This window comes from Corylus avellana, chromosome 2, assembly GCF_965113065.1.
Source record: "Corylus avellana chromosome 2, dhCorAvel1.hap1.2, whole genome shotgun sequence".
NCBI classification, from domain to species: domain Eukaryota; kingdom Viridiplantae; phylum Streptophyta; class Magnoliopsida; order Fagales; family Betulaceae; genus Corylus; species Corylus avellana.
In genome coordinates, this window is record NC_142491.1 from 41012921 (window position 1) to 41031027 (window position 18107).

The 18107-nt window shown below is 34.6% G+C and overlaps 1 protein-coding gene and 1 pseudogene across 1 annotated transcript; both read left to right on the forward strand.

Annotated features, from left to right (window-relative positions):
• Nucleotides 1–4608: 4608 nt before the first annotated feature.
• LOC132168028 (protein DETOXIFICATION 12) lies at nucleotides 4609–8477 on the forward strand. Its single transcript, XM_088513129.1, has 7 exons — nucleotides 4609–4952; nucleotides 6178–6722; nucleotides 6823–6909; nucleotides 7043–7099; nucleotides 7220–7458; nucleotides 7628–7833; nucleotides 8048–8477. Exons 1-7 carry the CDS (start codon nucleotides 4680–4682, stop codon nucleotides 8129–8131), a joined length of 1491 nt encoding a protein of 496 aa, XP_088369255.1. The 5' UTR covers nucleotides 4609–4679; the 3' UTR covers nucleotides 8132–8477.
• Nucleotides 8478–9892: 1415 nt separating this feature from the next.
• LOC132166550 ((1S)-1,7-diacetoxy-luvungin A aldo-keto reductase-like) lies at nucleotides 9893–17269 on the forward strand (annotated as a pseudogene).
• Nucleotides 17270–18107: the final 838 nt, after the last annotated feature.

The window sequence follows — 18107 nt, forward strand, 5'->3', positions numbered from 1 at the left end:
CATTAAAATAAGAAAATAAAATACGAAGATGGAGACCCCAACAATCTCTGCATGCTTTCACAGAGTTGTCAAGATTAGAGCTTCCATTACTTCAAATTATTTTATTTTAAAGAAAACCAAATATGTAAACTATAAATAACCATTAGTTCAAATTTCATTTAAGTTTCTTTTTTTTTTTTTTGACGTAAAACATTTTTTGGAAAAAAAAAATGTCTTTTCTATTTTTTTAGTGTTTGGAACAACCAAAAAACTTGGTCAAATCGAAAACATTTTCAGTTGACCAAAAAAATTTCTTTTAAGTTGTGTAATTTTTTTTTTCTTTCTTCTTCTCGCAAACCATTTTCTAAGTTGGATTTTCTCTTGATCTCATGCACTTTATTTCGTAGTTTATTCTTTAATGCCACTGAAATCCGTCACCGGATTTCGCTAGTCATTTGCGCCCCTAATTTTCTGTACGAAACAAACTCCAAAAAATGTTTTCATTTAAAATTATTTTCCTAAAAAATGATTTCTCTGAAAATTTTTTCTAATAAAAAATACTTTACGTCAAAACAAAGGAAACTCTTTTTTTTTTTTTTTTCAGAAAAAAAAAAAAAACTTTTGGGAGGCTCAAAATAGGATGTCAACAAAGATTTGATAAGCCAAAACTGTCACCTTAATAAAACACTATTTCAGAACACTCAGTGAACCATGCACACTGACAGACAGTCGACCTAAAAACTAAATTATACTACTTGCAAAACTCTCGGATCCTTTTTTATTCTATTGACTACTGTTTGTTTTCATTTCCATCTCTATACTATTTTTTTCGTTTAGGTTTTGGCGTTGGGGAGTCCATTTTTTTTTTTTCCAGTAAATCATGAATCCAATTTGTGTTGGTCTGTACACGTACGCTTAAAATATAAATGTCTTGTGTGATTTTCTACCCTGCTTTTTGTACTTGTATATGCAACTGCATTCGGTTATTTTTTTTTTTAAAAAAAAATTCAAATATTCCCCAATATTGCTCCTACTTTTAATTAACCTTACATACTAATACAAACATTCATATGTAAAGTACCTCATATAGAAACAGTCACATGTAAGTTTATACAACCGTCTAGCGGCAGGGGATCGAGTACAATAAGTTGTCCGTATTACATGCCAGAGGAAATTTGAATTCCATTGTGAGACAACTCAATCATTGTAACTCATGGAATCCACGCTTTAGCAAGTGGGTTTTCTTGTCCCCTTCATTTCCTTATTTAGTTTCCTTCAACCTTACCAAAGAAAAAGAAAATATTTATATAGAGAGAGCTCGCCGAGGAATTAAGACATGTTACTTTTATAAGCTAGATTAAAGAAAATTCTTCCAACCCAATTTAGAAGAAAATTCTATTCGTTTGTTATTGTATCTTGAAGGGGCCTGCTGCCTGCGTGCTTTTGTTAGGAGTCTTGTATACGTAAATACTCTTCTGTTTGGTTGGTTTGCAATCAATGAATATCCACCCCACGCTGATGGGTTCTCTATAGTCTACACACAAACAACCAAAAGGGCAGGTGAATGTTAACATCCTATCATTTTTTGTTTGTTTTTGTTTTTGTTTTTTTTAAAGAAGAAGATGGGAAATACATAAAAAATAAGAAAATAAAATACGAAGATGGAGACTTCAACAATCTCTGATTTCACAGAGTTGTCAAGATTAGAACTTCCATTACTTCAAATTATTTTATTTTTTAAATAAATTAAATCGAATATGTAAACTATAAATGAACTAAAAGTCAATAAATTTAATTCAAATTTCATTTAGGTTTCGTTTGTTTTAACGTAAATTTTTTTTTGAAAAACTCAAAAAAGGTCTTTTCAATGTTTAGTACAATTGAAAATCTTTATCAAATCGAAAACATTTTCGGTTAACTAAAAAAGACTTTCTTTAAGCTGTGCAAAATGTTTTTTTTTTTTTAAAAAAAAAATCATTTTTTGAGTTTAAGTTTTCCTTCTTGCACAAACTCGCTTTCACACTTCATGTTTTAAATGCTGCCAAAATTTACCGTTTGCCGTCATCATTGATCGTTGCCGCCCTTTCTATACAAGCTAAACTTCTAAGAAATATTTTGAGCTAAAATCATTTTTCTCTCTGAAAATCTTTTCTAAAATTAGTACTGTTTCGGCGATCTTCATTCAACGGTATAAAAAATAAAAAAATAAAACTGAATTTTAATACTGAAGGACCTCAGCCTTTCAATCTTCCCCATAGGAACACCGACAACCATAGCTCTCACTTTCACTGGATTCCTTTGCTTCAACGATGCATGTTTCCTGTCATAATTATTGTCAAGCATATGCCTCGAGCGCTGGTCCTCATTGTACCCAAAACCAGTACATATCTGCTAGCTTTGTCCTCACCTTTGCTAGGAGTAGGACCAATTCGGGTTAATTAGTTCAAGTTGAATGGCCAAGTGTGTTTCTATATTTCCTTTTACCATATCTATCACTTGTAAAAAGGAAAAAAAAAAAAAAATTGTTAAATTGGTTTTTGTTGATTGAGGTTGTAACAAATAACTCTTTGTAATATGTCTACATAACAAATTTTGTTACAAATAACTCATTGGCCTCCCAACCACCGCCGCCCTCCCTCTTTTCATGCTCTCTTCCCACGCACTTCTCATGGTTGGAGAGTGTTGGAAGATAAAGTGGTCATAGAGTTTTTACTAATAGTATATTAATATACATAATTGAACACAACTCTATCCCAAAAACATAAGCTAATGGGCTAAGGTCCACTTAGGTATATTAAGTTCTCAATGTGGAACACGATACTCACAAGTGCACTCACAACAATCTCCCCTTCATTTGTGAATCTCTGCACATTGACCCAACTCCCCCTTGCTTGTGAGTATTTTTACATTTCCAAGAGTGTCTTGCATTAAGAGTTGCGGATGCAGACACAATTCTAAAACCCGAGTTGTGGCTGGGAGACAACTCTAAACCCGACGCATCTAGACACTCGTCCCAGGAACACAACTCTAGTCTAAAAGCCTAAGCTAATGGGTTAAGGTCCACTCAAGTATATTAAGTACTTTTTCTTTTATATTTTCTCAATATGAGACACAACACTCACAACATAGAGCATAATATTAAAGTCGAACGCTTCATTGTGGTACGTGAAGTATGAACCCTAAGGCAACTAGACTAGACGTTTTTGGACTTATACCCGCCAAAGGTTCCGGGATCTTCTTTGGCAGATCACTAAGGGAACAGGGAAGTGGTTCGGCCAATTTTAACAATTTTCGTTTGTAAGAAACCTGCCAAATGAAAGCACGTGAAGGCTCCATAGTATTACCTTAATTAATTAGCGCTAATTGTACAACCTCCCAATGTGGGAGCTTGTGCATGGAGAATCAATTTTTGTTTTCTTTCAGTAAATCATGAACCCAATTTGTGTTGGTTTGTACACGTACGCTTAAAATATAACTGCTTAAAGATTGATGAGTTTTTCTTTTTTTTTTTTTTTTTTTTTTTTTTTTTTAAATTCAAAGTGGGGAAAGGGAAAGATTGATGAGCTTTTATATTGCTCACCAAACATATAAATAAAAAATAAAAAAGAAAAAAGACTCGTGTTAAAACATGCAATGACTTTGAAATGTGTGTTTTGAAAAAAAAAAAAAAAAAAACAAAGTGAGATGTAGGTCCTGATCACTTTTGAAATTTACGTGCATGAACACAAATAATTGTGCGGTTGTTTATAGATTATTTTATTTATTGCTTTTCTGCCACATATTAGTTTATCTTATCGCTTGTAATTATATTATAAAGTTTTTTTTGGACTTTCTGGGAGATGAAAGAGACTTTTTTTAACACTAAACTTGCTCCTCAAGTACTATGGAATGGGTCATATACATGATAATATGTTGTTGTAGGGCCTCAATGGAATTTACTCAACTAAAGAAAAAGAAAAAAGAGAAAAAAAAAATCAACTTCAACAAGGAAATAAGATCGAACAAAACAAATAATGGACTATATATCATGACTAGGAATAGTAACGAACGGGTATTACTATAATTATAAATGGGTATTAACTATATTAAGATATTGTAAGAATTGGATCTTACTATTCTTATTCTTTCTAACAACACATGAACAACCAAATTTTGTAATTGAAATTGAATAATATTCTGACAAAATTTCTTGAAATAGTCTGTGGTCGGCACCCAAAGCTTCTCGGTGAAGGGTGGGTTGTGACTAAAAGAGTATATGATATTTCTTCTTTACTGATATTCGGGGGCTTAAGGATATAACATAAGAAACCTTATTCAATTGACTATCTGAATCCTTATTACATCTAATTTCTGTGTTAGAGTTGAAATAGGTGTAGACTTTGGATCAGTTGCATGCCTTTGATGTATACTTCTGCATTACATACGACACTTGATCTTCGACCATGGCCACTCTCAGGGCTTTTGTTTGGGGTGGCCGATCATCTCTCATTTGATTTCATTTTCTTAAAAAATAAAAAAAAATAAAAAAAATTGTTATCGACTTTGTTTTCTGTTTTTTAAGTTAAAATAAATTATAATATCTGGACATATATATATATATATACCTCATAAAATGGCAAAAGACCAAATTAAGCTCTTCTCCTTTCTCTCTGAAATTCCAAATTTCAGCGAGTGAGGCGGCTAAGAGTACTAGAGCTTCCATGACAGACACAAAGAAAGACATGGAAGAAACTTTGTTGCCAAAAGGAAGAGAAGATAAAAAGGCAGAAACTCCAATATCTCTAACATGGGGTGTTTTTACGGTGGAGCTGAAGAGGTTAGGCGTCTTGGCAGGTCCGATGGTAACAGTGATTCTATCACAGTACATGTTGCAGGTCATTTCAATCATGATGGTGGGTCATCTCGGTGAACTTGCTCTCTCTAGCACTGCTATTGCCATCTCTCTTTCTGGGGTCACCGGCTTCAGTTTTCTTGTAAGTCTTGGTCGTCATATATATGATCCACTTTTTTTTTTTTTTTATATACCGTTTTTGTAGCCTTTTACAGTTGTCTCAGTTTCATAACATGTTTGTAACCTGTTTTTACAATAACACTACTATTTTCTTCTTGGATGATCACCAATCTGTCTTTGAGCAAACTTCATCAAATTACTGTGGTAAATACTGGTAATCTAGAGGAATGAACAAAAATGTTCTGGCAATTTAGAATTGGCGGTGGAGTTTATTTGGGGCATATGGAATTAGTTAATAAGTTGGGTTAACAATTTTGTTTTGTTGTATGTAACTGTAAACTTTTAAATGACGTCCGACAATATATTCATCATGCGACAACAAACATATATACTATTAAATCTGTGAAATGATATGATTTCTCTCCATTTCACTCAAACCGAGACAAAACCTTATCCTAATATTTCAATTGTCTAACAAGAAAACTGTTTACAAAAGTAGGAGTTATTATAAGGCACCACAGAGTGCTCCATAATTAAAAACACATGAAAACCTTAAACATGAAGTGAAGGCACCAACAAGCTTACCAGATTTTATAATTATAATGTGCTCCTTACACATTTCTCGAGCAATTACTATAGGAAAATGGTCCATTAGTGGCTCGTACTCCTTATGCAGGTGTCAATATGATTGATTTTGATATCAGAGTAGCTTCACAAGGAGACATTAGTAGTTCTATTTCTTATTAGCTGAAGTTTTTGAGATAAGTGGTAATTTAACTCCGACATCTGGTGATGATTTGCTTCCTTGGTCAGCTATCATTGTCCCCACAAAAGCTATAATTTTTGTTACCACAGGTCCACAGCCTCTGAAGTTAATGCCTTTCCATGTTTGTACATTCAAAGGCCTGCTTTTTCTTAATATTCTTTTGAAGAAGAGATAAAGGTTTGTAAATTTGTCATTGAAAGTACTTCTCATCAACTCCTAGGAAGTAATATGCGATATATGGGTGGTGGTCAAATTTTGAATGATTAGCTTTTCAATGACATTTACATGGGGGTAAGGATGAAATTAACAATAACAGTGTGACCATCAATTGTTACTGACATATCTTGGTTGCATTAAATCAGAGTTTTAGAAGATATGGGTGAAGTCATGCATCTAAAAAGAAATAGATTGCATGATTGTGAGTCAAATGTTCTAAAGAAGAACTGAAATTGAATTTTGGTATTTTGTATGTCTCGAACAGTTGGGAATGGCAAGTGCGCTGGAAACTCTATGTGGGCAAGCTTATGGAGCTCAACAATATCGAAAGCTTGGAGTTCAAGCTTACACTGCTATATTTTCTCTCATCTTAGTCTGTATTCCTGTGTCTTTGATATGGATATACATGGGAAAGTTACTAGTTTTGATAGGCCAAGACCCTATAATTTCACGTGAAGCTGGTAAATTCACCATTTGGCTTGTTCCTGCACTCTTTGCATATGCCACTCTTCAACCACTTGTTAGATACTTCCAGACACAAAGTCTGATCCTGCCAATGCTGATAAGCTCTTGTGCCACTCTTTGTCTTCACATACCTCTATGTTGGGTTTTAGTATTCAAATCTGGACTGGGAAACCATGGAGCAGCATTAGCTATTAGTATTTCATATTGGTTAAATGTGATTTGCCTAGGATTATACATGAAGTACTCTTCTGCCTGCACGAAAACTCGCGCGCCAATTTCTATGGAGATTTTCCAAGGAATTAGGGAATTTTTTCGGTTTGCTATCCCTTCTGCTGTAATGACTTGGTAATTGTCTACATTTTACCCAGTTGTAAGGAAAGGGTTTGTATGTTCTGCTTTATTATGTTATTCTTCTTTGATGTGTCTATTCATTTTGATTTTGCAGCCTTGCGTGGTGGTCTTTTGAGCTTCTTATATTGTTTTCTGGGCTATTACCAAATCCAGAGCTTGAAACTTCAGTTCTTTCTGTATGGTAAGTTTTCTTGAAATATTTCAGATAAAGGAAACTTTTGATCTTCCAAAATTTTCTTTCTGATCTTTCTGCACTAAGAATATACATTCCTCAAAAGAATCTGATGACCCTTATTGTCAACTTCTCTGGACAGTCTCTCAACCATCTCAACACTCTATGCAATACCATATGGACTTGGTGCAGCAGCAAGGTTTGATGAATCAAAAATATATAGAAAAATAAATTTATATATGCATATTAGTTGTGTCTATTGTACTTAAAATTGCATGTCTCTAAGATTTTTTTTTTTTTTTTTCTCCTTTTGGTTTAGTACTAGAGTTTCAAATGAGTTAGGAGCAGGGAACCCTCAGGGTGCTCGTATAGCTGTCTTTGCTGTGTTGTTTCTTGCAGTGGCAGAGACAAGTATAGTAAGCTCAAGCATTCTTGCCAGCCGCCGTGTATTTGGTTACACTTTTAGCAATGAGAAGGAAGTTGTGGACTATGTCACAACCATGGCTCCTCTGGTTTCTCTGTCAATTATACTGGACAGTATACAAGGGGTGCTCTCAGGTTGAAAATCTCTCATTTTTGTCAATGATTGATGTCTATTAAGAATATAAGCTTCTGCACGGTTCTATCTGTTAAATCACCAGTTATTCTAAAAACTTAAGTTTATAGAAAGAGATAAATTTAATTATTTAATCATTATTTTAACACTATCTAGTGTGCGTTATCTCAGGTATTGCTAGAGGATGTGGGTGGCAGCATATAGGGGCCTATGTCAACCTTGGGGCTTTCTATCTTTGTGGGATTCCAGTTGCTGCAGCCTTGGGTTTCAGGACACAGTTAAGAGGAAGGGGGCTTTGGATTGGAATACAAATTGGTGCTTCTGTTCAGACAATACTGCTCTGTATTATAACAAGTTGCACAAACTGGGAAAAACAGGTCTCTCCTGCACTCTTATCTCTTGATGCTTTTGATCTTAGTCTAGCCCAAGATTTCCATTTGCTCTGCTTGGTTGCCAAGATGTTTGGGTTAAAAGAGAAGAAAAGTTGGGATTATTTGACAATCATTATAATAATCAATCACAACTATAACATCTTAGATGGTTAAATGCTTTAATATTGGGTTGTTTCTATTGGGTTTCTTGATATTGCAGGCTAGCAAGGCAAGGGAGAGGATATTTGAGGGGAAACTTCCAAAAGATAATAATGATAGTGAGCAGAGAACTTTGTTGAGCTAAATTCTCTTTCTATTAGAGTTGTAAGGAGAAACATTGCTTGTATGGATGAGCTTCCCAAGCTTTTCCCCCATCTTTGTCTCTTTTATCCTTTGGGGACTTCATGGTGAAGACAACCAGCCTTTCTTCAAAGCAAGCAGACAGAGAAGCCCAGGGGTACAAAACCTGCACTGGGCAAGGGAAAAGTTCTTATGTCCATGTTCTTCTTCCAATGAGCTCAACAACTAATCTGTTTCTATATTTATCTTGTGTTCATCTCTGTTGTTTTAGTTATGTGCCTCCATGTTCAAGAAATTTTTGAACTCAAATTCATGCTTAAGATGGTCAATGAAATCAACTTTGTTGCCAATTTGTGAAGCAAATTCTAATAGATTAGTCCTCATGTAATTGACTGCACATTTGAGACTTCTTTCAAAAAGATTTGAAGTTTGGCTTTGAGTTTCCAGTTGTTGCTGAAGTTAATGAATCAAATCATTGTCTCACCAAAATAACCAGAAAATGGTTTTGGTGAGTCTGCAAGGAGAGAGATCAAGAATATGATAATTTTTTTGCAATTGAAAAAATTGTCAACCGATGAATCTACAGACTTGGATTAAGATCCCTAGCAATTCTATAGCATTGTAGGGCTTGCGATTCTTTAAATTTAGGCCGCTCAATTACGACCCCTTGATATATAGGCTTGTATTATAGTGGGCATACAAAATTGTTTTCTTTTTGTTTTTTTGGTGATCAAAGAAAAGGTCCATTTTTTTTTTCCTCCGAATGAAGAAGAAAATAACATTAACAGCATTCAATCAATCTTGGAAGAAAGTTGCTTCTTTCTTACGTTTACGTCATTCAATCAATCAACCAAGAGAACATTCGTGATGGGATGTAAGTATATCTTCAAAATTGTAACTCTCCAAGGTATTTTTATAATCATCTTGTTGGTTGGTGGCCACGACTAAAATGTCACTTCACTTGGATCTAGCACATTAATAATTCACTAAGTGCCAATAAATCCAAAAAAATACATAAAATTAATATTTCTATATATATATTGAAAAAGAAAAGGTCATTTTCCTAGGAGAATCTGTCTCATTCTCTTAACTTCCCAAACAGGGTCATAGCCGAAAAAGACGTGGGGGTTTCAAAATTTTCAATAATAGTAATAAAAAACAAAATCTCGAGAAGAAAAAAAATATATACAGCAATGAAACAAACAAACATGTACAGTCACATACATCTCACGTAGGAAATGCCAAAAAAGGCCCAGAACTCTTTTACACGTCTCTTCCTCTTCATTGTTTCCGCACTTTGAGGGAAGCTGTGGCTGTGACTGTGACTGCAGTGGCTGTGAGGGAGAGCAACAGAGAAAACATGGACAAGCGCTTGCTACTGAAAGAGAGACGAGAGAAGGCAGAGGGCAGCATATGTTAGATTTGTAGAAAAATTTGTCTCACATTTAACATGTTTTTAAAGAATTCTCTTTGCTTCAAGGATTAAGACTTGATGAACCGAAGTGATGCATGATGACCACATACACAAATCTAAAGAGCTAGCCTCGAGAAGCCGTTTTAGATATATACGCCATTTTATATCCCTGAAAGGGAATACTAATATGATTTGATGGTTACAAGTCAGATTTCATTGGATTAGCTGTTATGTATTTGTGGTATGTGGCTTTAACCATTTTTTGCCCTGGACCACCCATCACCTTTTTTCCCGAATAATATCTCTGTAGTACTATAAATTTGTCACGGAGGAATTGAAGGGGCAGACAAAATGGGCAGCAATATTCCAGAGCTCACGGTGGGCTCAAGCGGCAAGGGCTTCGGCACAGCGGAGTTCCCTCTTGGCGCCTCCCCTGGAGTCATGAAAGAATCTATTCTTCATGCAATGAGACTGGGATACCGACACTTTGATTCGGCTGCTGTTTACCAGTCGGAGCAGATTTTAGGAGAAGCCATAGATGATGCTTTGCGCCTTGGGCTCATCAGATCCAGGGACGAACTCTTTATCACTTCCAAGCTTTGGTGCAACAACGCACACCGCCATCTTGTCCTCCCTGCGCTACGCCAAACACTCAAGTAATACAACCAAAACTTCTTTTTTTTGAGATTCAACCTGATCTGAGATGTATGTCAACACACACAAATTTCTGCAAGAAAATGATTTCACCTTTAAACATTTTCCGATGTTTGGTTTGAATGTGAAAATTATAAAAACGACTCCAAACGACACCAATAAGGAGGTTGAATAGGTGTATGCAAATAATATGCAGAATTAAAAATTAAACAATCATACAACCAAAATATGTAGAATAATAGATCACAGAGACACAAATATTTTGGTTACGAAGAGGAAACCATTTAGAGAACTCTCTAAAATGTAAAACCTCTTCGGGGCAGCTAAACCCAGGAAATCAATCAACTATAAAAGAATAAGGATTACAAGAAGTTCACACTTACAAAACCTTTGCAATTGACACTTCCTTGCATAAGACAAGTGACCCACTTGACTTCTACCGCAGTAGCCCTTTCCAGAACATCTGGCACAATCCTTCTACTTGATCTCCTTTACTGGAACTCCGGTAGACTTCAGTTGTATATGATCTGTGATGAAGACACAACCTTTAACTCTAAGAGAGACTAACCCTAACACTCAATATCTTAAACGCTCTCTTAGCACATGGAATTCTTATGTGGAATTCCTTAAAATTTCGTGCATAACAGCTCTCTATATATAGACTACAAGAAAACCTAGTATTAGTTGAAATGGGAAGAAAAACTAGTTCTAGTTGGAATAGGATTCATCCAAATTTTCTTCTTTATCTTGTGAGACGATTTTGGCATAGCTAACTTTTGAATTTTGAAAATCTTATTTCACAAAGATTTGTAGAATTTTGTGTTAGATTTCCAATTCCACTGGTTTCACCTCAATCCGATTCTTGAGCCGAAAGTTATGGTCCGAATACTGATACATGTGCAGGATACGAAATTTAACCAAATCCTATTTTAACTCTAATTAAAGAATTCCGATTTGATTAAACTTAACCATATCATATAGGTCTTCTATTATGATTGGTTAAGCTTAACCACATCTTCTAGGTCTTCTCTTGACACAACACCTCGTATGTATGCACTGCTGACGGGATTGCAGATGAATGTATTTTGTCATTGAATTTGGGAATTCAAAACCCAACAAACTCCCTCTTTGACAATTCTGTGACAAAATTTACAAGATACATCTGAATAGGTAACTCCTGTTTCCTGAAACACTCACAAAACATATTAAACGTATGTGGAATAAAAATACCCAATGTACCAATAATATAACAGATTTGAATAGAATATAATAATGAATAGCTCACCAAATCAGTTAAAACACAAAACAAATATCATTCATAGATGCAACAAGTATATCAAAATCAAAATCATCTATGGTGTTCTATCTATTCCCAATCTGCACTCTCTAAAACTTTCTCTCCCCCTTTTTATCATGAATGGACAAAGGGCAGCAAAACACCAATAAGCCCAAGGAAAGAGAGAAACATAAATATAATCAAAACTATGAATGCATAATGAGTGAAATGCAAGATCATGATAAAAAAAAATTCTCCTCCTCAATGTATGACATAAGAAAGATGTCAAATACACACATGATAAAACATAAAAGACTCATGTATTAAGCAATAATTATTCGGTAATATCTCATAATGTCCAAAACATGCATGAGAATAAAAAGATTTGAGACAAAAGTTTCTTCAACATAAGCGAAGAAACATGTTCCACTCAACCCAGGCTTGTGTGTTGTGTGTGAAAGCTAACCATCAAGTAAGTTTAAGAACTTATACGGTGATGGGATAGGCTAGCAAGCAAAAACTTAAATTACCTCATGGGAAGATTGACATGTATATCTAAACAAAAGTCAAACCTTGCTAGGGCCGTGTCACCCTCATCCAATACACTTCCCATGTAGTAATAGCACATACTCAAACATTGTCCGGTAGTGACCGTCTCTTTCCACAATGAATATGGTCACAACTATTTCTATAGGGACAAGTCGAGCACAAATAAGACATAGTGAAATAGATTCCTTTTGGAATATGTTCATTTGTTTTCTTGTTTCACTATTTTTTTCTTTGAGAATGTGTCTTTAATCATTTAGTGCTTAAACCAAATTAGAGGAATGCTGGAATTTTTAGGTCCTAGGTTCAACTAGCATTTGGTCAATTTGATAGACACAACTAGTCAATCTTCTTCATATGGTTGCCTAACATAACTCATCCTTAAAGCCAAATTCATACTCAATTTAAGCTTAAATGTGCACAAGAGTTCAAGCATAGGTAAAATGTACCATAGAAGCATAAGCTTAGGCCAAAAAAAAATTAGTCCATTAATAAATATTCATCCCATGTATAGTAAGCACATTTTGAGATATAAGGAATTGGATCCATGAAGTATACATGAGAAATTTATGGACTATCAAGGTGCATATGACAAAAATAAGGAGACAACCTAAAAAATATATTTTTGTCTTTTTGAATTTTTGAATTTTTAAATAAAATGCGCAAAATTAATGCAATGCATATATATGCAAAACTGAAATTAAAAAAATAAAAAATAAAAACAATAAAAACAATAAATGCAATGCAATGACTGCTACATGCTCTAGGATATGAAGAAATATGCAAGACAACCAATCCTAAGCATGTTATGGACCACCTTACTCTAGGTGAGTTCACCACCACTCCCCCTCAAAGGGTGAATGGTATCGACCTTCCTAACCCAAACCTTCTTAACCCTAGGTACAAATTTGTGACTCTTGTCAAACTCATCTAACCTAGATAACACTCCCTTCATCATTATGCATAGCCCCTCAAAACCTTTCCTAGAATATGAATTCTCACTCTTATGCTCACGAGGTCTCAACTTAAAACAGTTAGGTCGAATATGACCAACTTTGCCACAATGATGGCAAGTATGGACAAATTTCGGAGAAGCTTGTCTCATATGAGGAGGGATATACATATACTTAGATCTAGACAAACATGACTCTACACCACCTTTTCCTTTCTTAGGAGCAGCCTTTTTATTCCAAGGTCTTTGGGATTTCAACTTAGAACAATTTGGTCTAATATGACCAATAATCCCACAATGGTGGCATGTAGGAACAAACTTTGCATGAGTTTGTTTCTTTGAAAGAGCCTTGAATTCGGGCTTCACACAAGTATTCATACAAGAAGTTTTGCCCTTATCCAAGCTATATTGGCTTTGACTTCTTCAACTTTCACATGCTTAACAAACAAAGTTTTTCTTTCTGAATTAGAAGCATGTGAAGTAGAGGCACCCAATTTATCAATAAGCATAGTATTTTCAGATTTCAAAGAGTCAATTAAGGCATGTGATTTAGACAATTTAATAACCAAAGACTCTTTCTCATGCTCAACATCATTAAGCTTTTTAAGGGAAATTTGATGATGATGAGTCAATTTAACAAATTTCTTAAAGAGCTTGTTATAGGCCATCTGAAGGTCAATCTCCTCATCAGAATCCATGCTAAGGGATTGAGGAGTATTCATAGCAAAGGAGTCAAGGATCTCACTCAGGAATTTAATCCAAACAAAGTGAACCCGCTCTGATACCAATTGAAAATTATAAAAACGACTCCAAACGACACCAATAAGGAGGTTGAATAGGTGTATGCAAAATTAAAAATTAAACAATCATACAACCAAAATATGTAGAATAATAGATCACAGAGATACAAATATTTTGGTTACGAAGAGGAAACCATTTAGAGAACTCTCTAAAATGTAAAACCTCTCCGGGGCAGCCAAACCCAGGAAATCAATCAACTATAAAAGAATAAGGATTACAAGAAGTTCACACTTACAAAACCTTTGCAATTGACACTTCCTTGCATAAGACAAGCGACCCACTTGACTTCTACCGCAGTAGCCATTTCCAGAACATCTGGCACAATCCTTCTACTTGATCTCCTTTACCGGAACTCCGGTAGACTTCAGTTGTATATGATCTGTGATGAAGACACAACCTTTAACTCTAAGAGAGACTAACCCTAACACTCAATATCTTAAACGCTCTCTTAGCACATGGAATTCTTATGTGGAATTCCTTAAAATTTCGTGCATAATAGCTCTCTATATATAGACTACAAGAAAACCTAGTACTAGTTGAAATGGGAAGAAAAACTAGTTCTAGTTGGAATAGGATTCATCCAAATTTTCTTCCTTATCTTGCGAGACGATTTTGGCATAGCTAACTTTCGAATTTTGAAAATCTTATTTCACAAAGATTTGTATAATTTTGTGTTATATTTCCAATGCCACTGGTTTCACCTCAATCCGATTCTTCAGCCAAAAGTTATGGTCCGAATACTGATACATGTGCAGGATACGAAATTTAATCAAATCCTATTTTAACTATAATTAAAGAATTCCGATTTGATTAAACTTAACCATATCATATAGGTCTTCTATTATGATTGGTTAAGCTTAACCACATCTTCTAGGTCTTCTCTTGACACAACACCTCGTATGTATGCACTGCTGACGGGATTGCAGATGAATGTATTTTGTCATTGAATTTGGGAATTCAAAACCCAACAGAATGGATAATCAATGACAACGGTGATGGCCGGTAGCAGCTAATCGATTGTTAAGCCAACACTTATCCTAAAAGGTTAAGCCGACAGGAAGAGGTAAATTTAATCATTACTTCAACAATCAAAACCCAACAGAATGGATAATCAATGACAACAGTGATGGCCGGTAGCAGCTAATCGATTGTTAAGCTAACACTTATCCTAAAAGGTTAAGCCGACAGGAAGAGGTAAATTTAATCATTACTTCAACAATCAAACACGTTAAATATTTAATTTAAATGGAGAGTAATTTGACGAACTCAAGGTTCGATCCCATGACCTTTGGATCTGATATTATGTTAAACTATCACTTATATCTCAAAAGGTTAAGCTAATAGGAAGAAGTAAATTTAATCATTTAATCATTACTTTAACATCGACAACTTTTGGGGTTATCCCACATATCGGTTGTGGAAAGAGCTGATGCTCAGTTTTTAAGTGTGAGAGAAAACTTTACCTCTTAAGCTAGCTTTTGGGGATGAGAGAGGCTAAGACCACCTAACACTGGTATCAAAGCCTAGGTTTAAACCAACAAGTTTCGGCCAACAGTCTACGGGAGAAACGATTTGTCGCTGCTCTGACCCAACAACAAATTGATGTGTGAGAGGGAGATTGTTGGAGTTATCCTACATTTGTTGTGGAAGGGGATGAGAGGAAAAACCTTACCTCTTAAGCTAGCTTTTGAGGTTGAGAGAGGCCCAAGACCATCAAACAGCAACCTCCCGTGACCACCTCTAATGGATTCCAACAACCAGCGGCGGCTGATAATTACCCGTGAAGATCGTATGCATGCCCGAAAAAAAAAATAGAGATTTTTTTTTTTCACAAAAATTAAAAAAGGTTTATGTACGTTTTGTTCGACAACAATTTTCAGTCATATTAAACAAAAATAGGGCAAGCGTTTTTTAAAAATATTTTACTTGGAATTTGGAAACAAAGGGTTGCTAATAAGAATGTTGTTGTGTGTTATATATATACATGTGATTTGTGCAGCAATCTGAAGTCGGAGTACGTTGATCTTTATCTGATTCACTGGCCAATAAGCGTGAAGCCAGGGGAATTTGAGCTGCCGATTAAGCAGGAGGATCTCCTTCCCTTGGATTACAAGTCTGTGTGGGAAGCTATGGAGGAGTGTCAAAATCTTGGCCTGGCCAAATTAATTGGTGTAAGCAATTTCTCTTGCAAAAAGCTCGAGACCTTACTTGCCACAGCAAAGATCCCTCCAGCCGTCAATCAAGTAATTAATTAGTTTTATTATTATTATTATTATTATTATTATTATTATTTTTAATTTTTATATATCTTCATAGATGGTTTGAGATTATATATATATTTATATGTGGTGCTTTGATTTGGAAGGTGGAGACGAACCCACTTTGGCAACAGAAGAAGCTGAGAGAGTTTTGTGAGAAGAAGGGTATACATATCACTGCTTACTCTCCCTTGGGAGCCAAAGGAACACCATGGGGAACCAACTAGGTAATGGACTCTCAGGTGCTCAAAGATATTGCTATTGCTAAAGGAAAAACTTCTGCCCAGGTTATACATTATCTCTTTATTATTATTTATTTTTTTGAAAAAATATACTTAGCCTCCTCAATGCAAAAAAACCTTAGAATTAAGGACATTTTAAGGCTAAAAAACGTCCATATTTAATTAGGGATGCTCAAATAATGACATTTTGCAAGTGTTCTTAAGTATAGTGACTAGAATTAAAATTAGGAACGTTTAAACAGTGTTCTTACATGGAAAATTTTTCATTAGCACATCCCCTTTTAGAAGAGAACGTTTGAACAGTAACACATCCCCTTCTAGAAGGGGACGTGTTACTATTCACACCCGTTCCATCAAATGTCACCACTCATGGTTAAGGCGTGGTTTGGCCACATCTTTTTTTTTTTAAAAAAAAAAACAAAAATTAGAGACAATTTAAGTATTTCAAGTAAATATATTCACGCGTAGTATTATGATAATTGTGTTTTACATGGGTTAAATCGAATCTTATCTTGGGTCAGTCTAATCTTGAAGCTCTCGACTAATATATTAATATATGCTTTGAGTAGAAATAGCCTAGGCCTTGCATTCCTTCTAGCATGCTTAACAGTTAACATAATCCAAATGTTTCGAAGGCAGAACTTATAATTAAAATAGACCAAAGATTCATTTTTCCATTTCCTTTTTTTTTATGAATAAAATGAATGAAAGTTTAATATTATTATTTTAAGCAAGATGGTGATTATTTTTTTGATTTGTGATTGTAATATGAAGATCTGTATAAGATGGGTGTATGAGCAAGGGGTGAGTGTGCTTGTGAAGAGCTTTAACAAGCAAAGGATTGAAGAAAACCTTGGCATATTTGAGTGGAGCCTAAGCCCGGAGGAGTCTGAGAAGATAAGCCAAATTCCTCAACATAAAGGAAGTCTTGGAAATCTTTTCATCTCTGATGAATCCCCTTTTAAGTCCCATTTTGAGTTATGGGATGAAGAGGTTTAGAATTTCATACTTGTTTTTGTCATTTCATTTGTATTTCTATTCGTAAAAGTATTTTGATGTGACATAAAAATAAAAATCGTTCTAAATATTTATATTTTATAGTATTTATTAATATTTTTGTTCAGAAAAGAGAAAATAAAAGAAAGAATTTTTCTCAAGATGATTAAAATAAATTTGGTGGTTGGCTAAGGCCTCCAATAAATTAAGGCTCTAATATGATTAAAAAAAGTTAATAAATAGTCTCTAATTAAGGCTCTCAATTAATAATTTACGTTTTTTTTTAAAAAATAAAAAATCGTATAGTAGAAAGATAATCTCTATATAAGGCCCTCGATTAGGGTAATTTTTATTTTTATTTTTTTAATTTTTTACAATAGTGAGGTCTTAAAAAATCTCTAGACATGACAATGAGAATATACTGACTTTAGAGGACAAAGTTTTCCTCCAAACTGGGTTGGAGGAATTTCCTTCAACCTACTCTATAAAAGTGACATGTGTCAATTTTTTTAAACTCATGTGTGATGCACATGGGTTTTTAATAAAATTTATTCCAACTTTGTCCCTACTATTAAAAAAAACATGTGCATCTCACATGTTAAGGGACACATGTCACTTTTATAGAGTAGGTTGAATGAAATTCCTCCAACCCAGTTTGGAGGAAAACTTTGTCCTTTATTTTTTATGTGTACAATTCTTAGAATGTCTAGTATTTATTTTACTTTCTAATATTCACATTCATGAAAGTCCAACGTGAATAACTTTCTCCAAGGTGGCAATATCAATTTCAATTAAATCCTCAGTAGAACATGGAAATTAAAGTGTTTGTCTCCATTTGTGG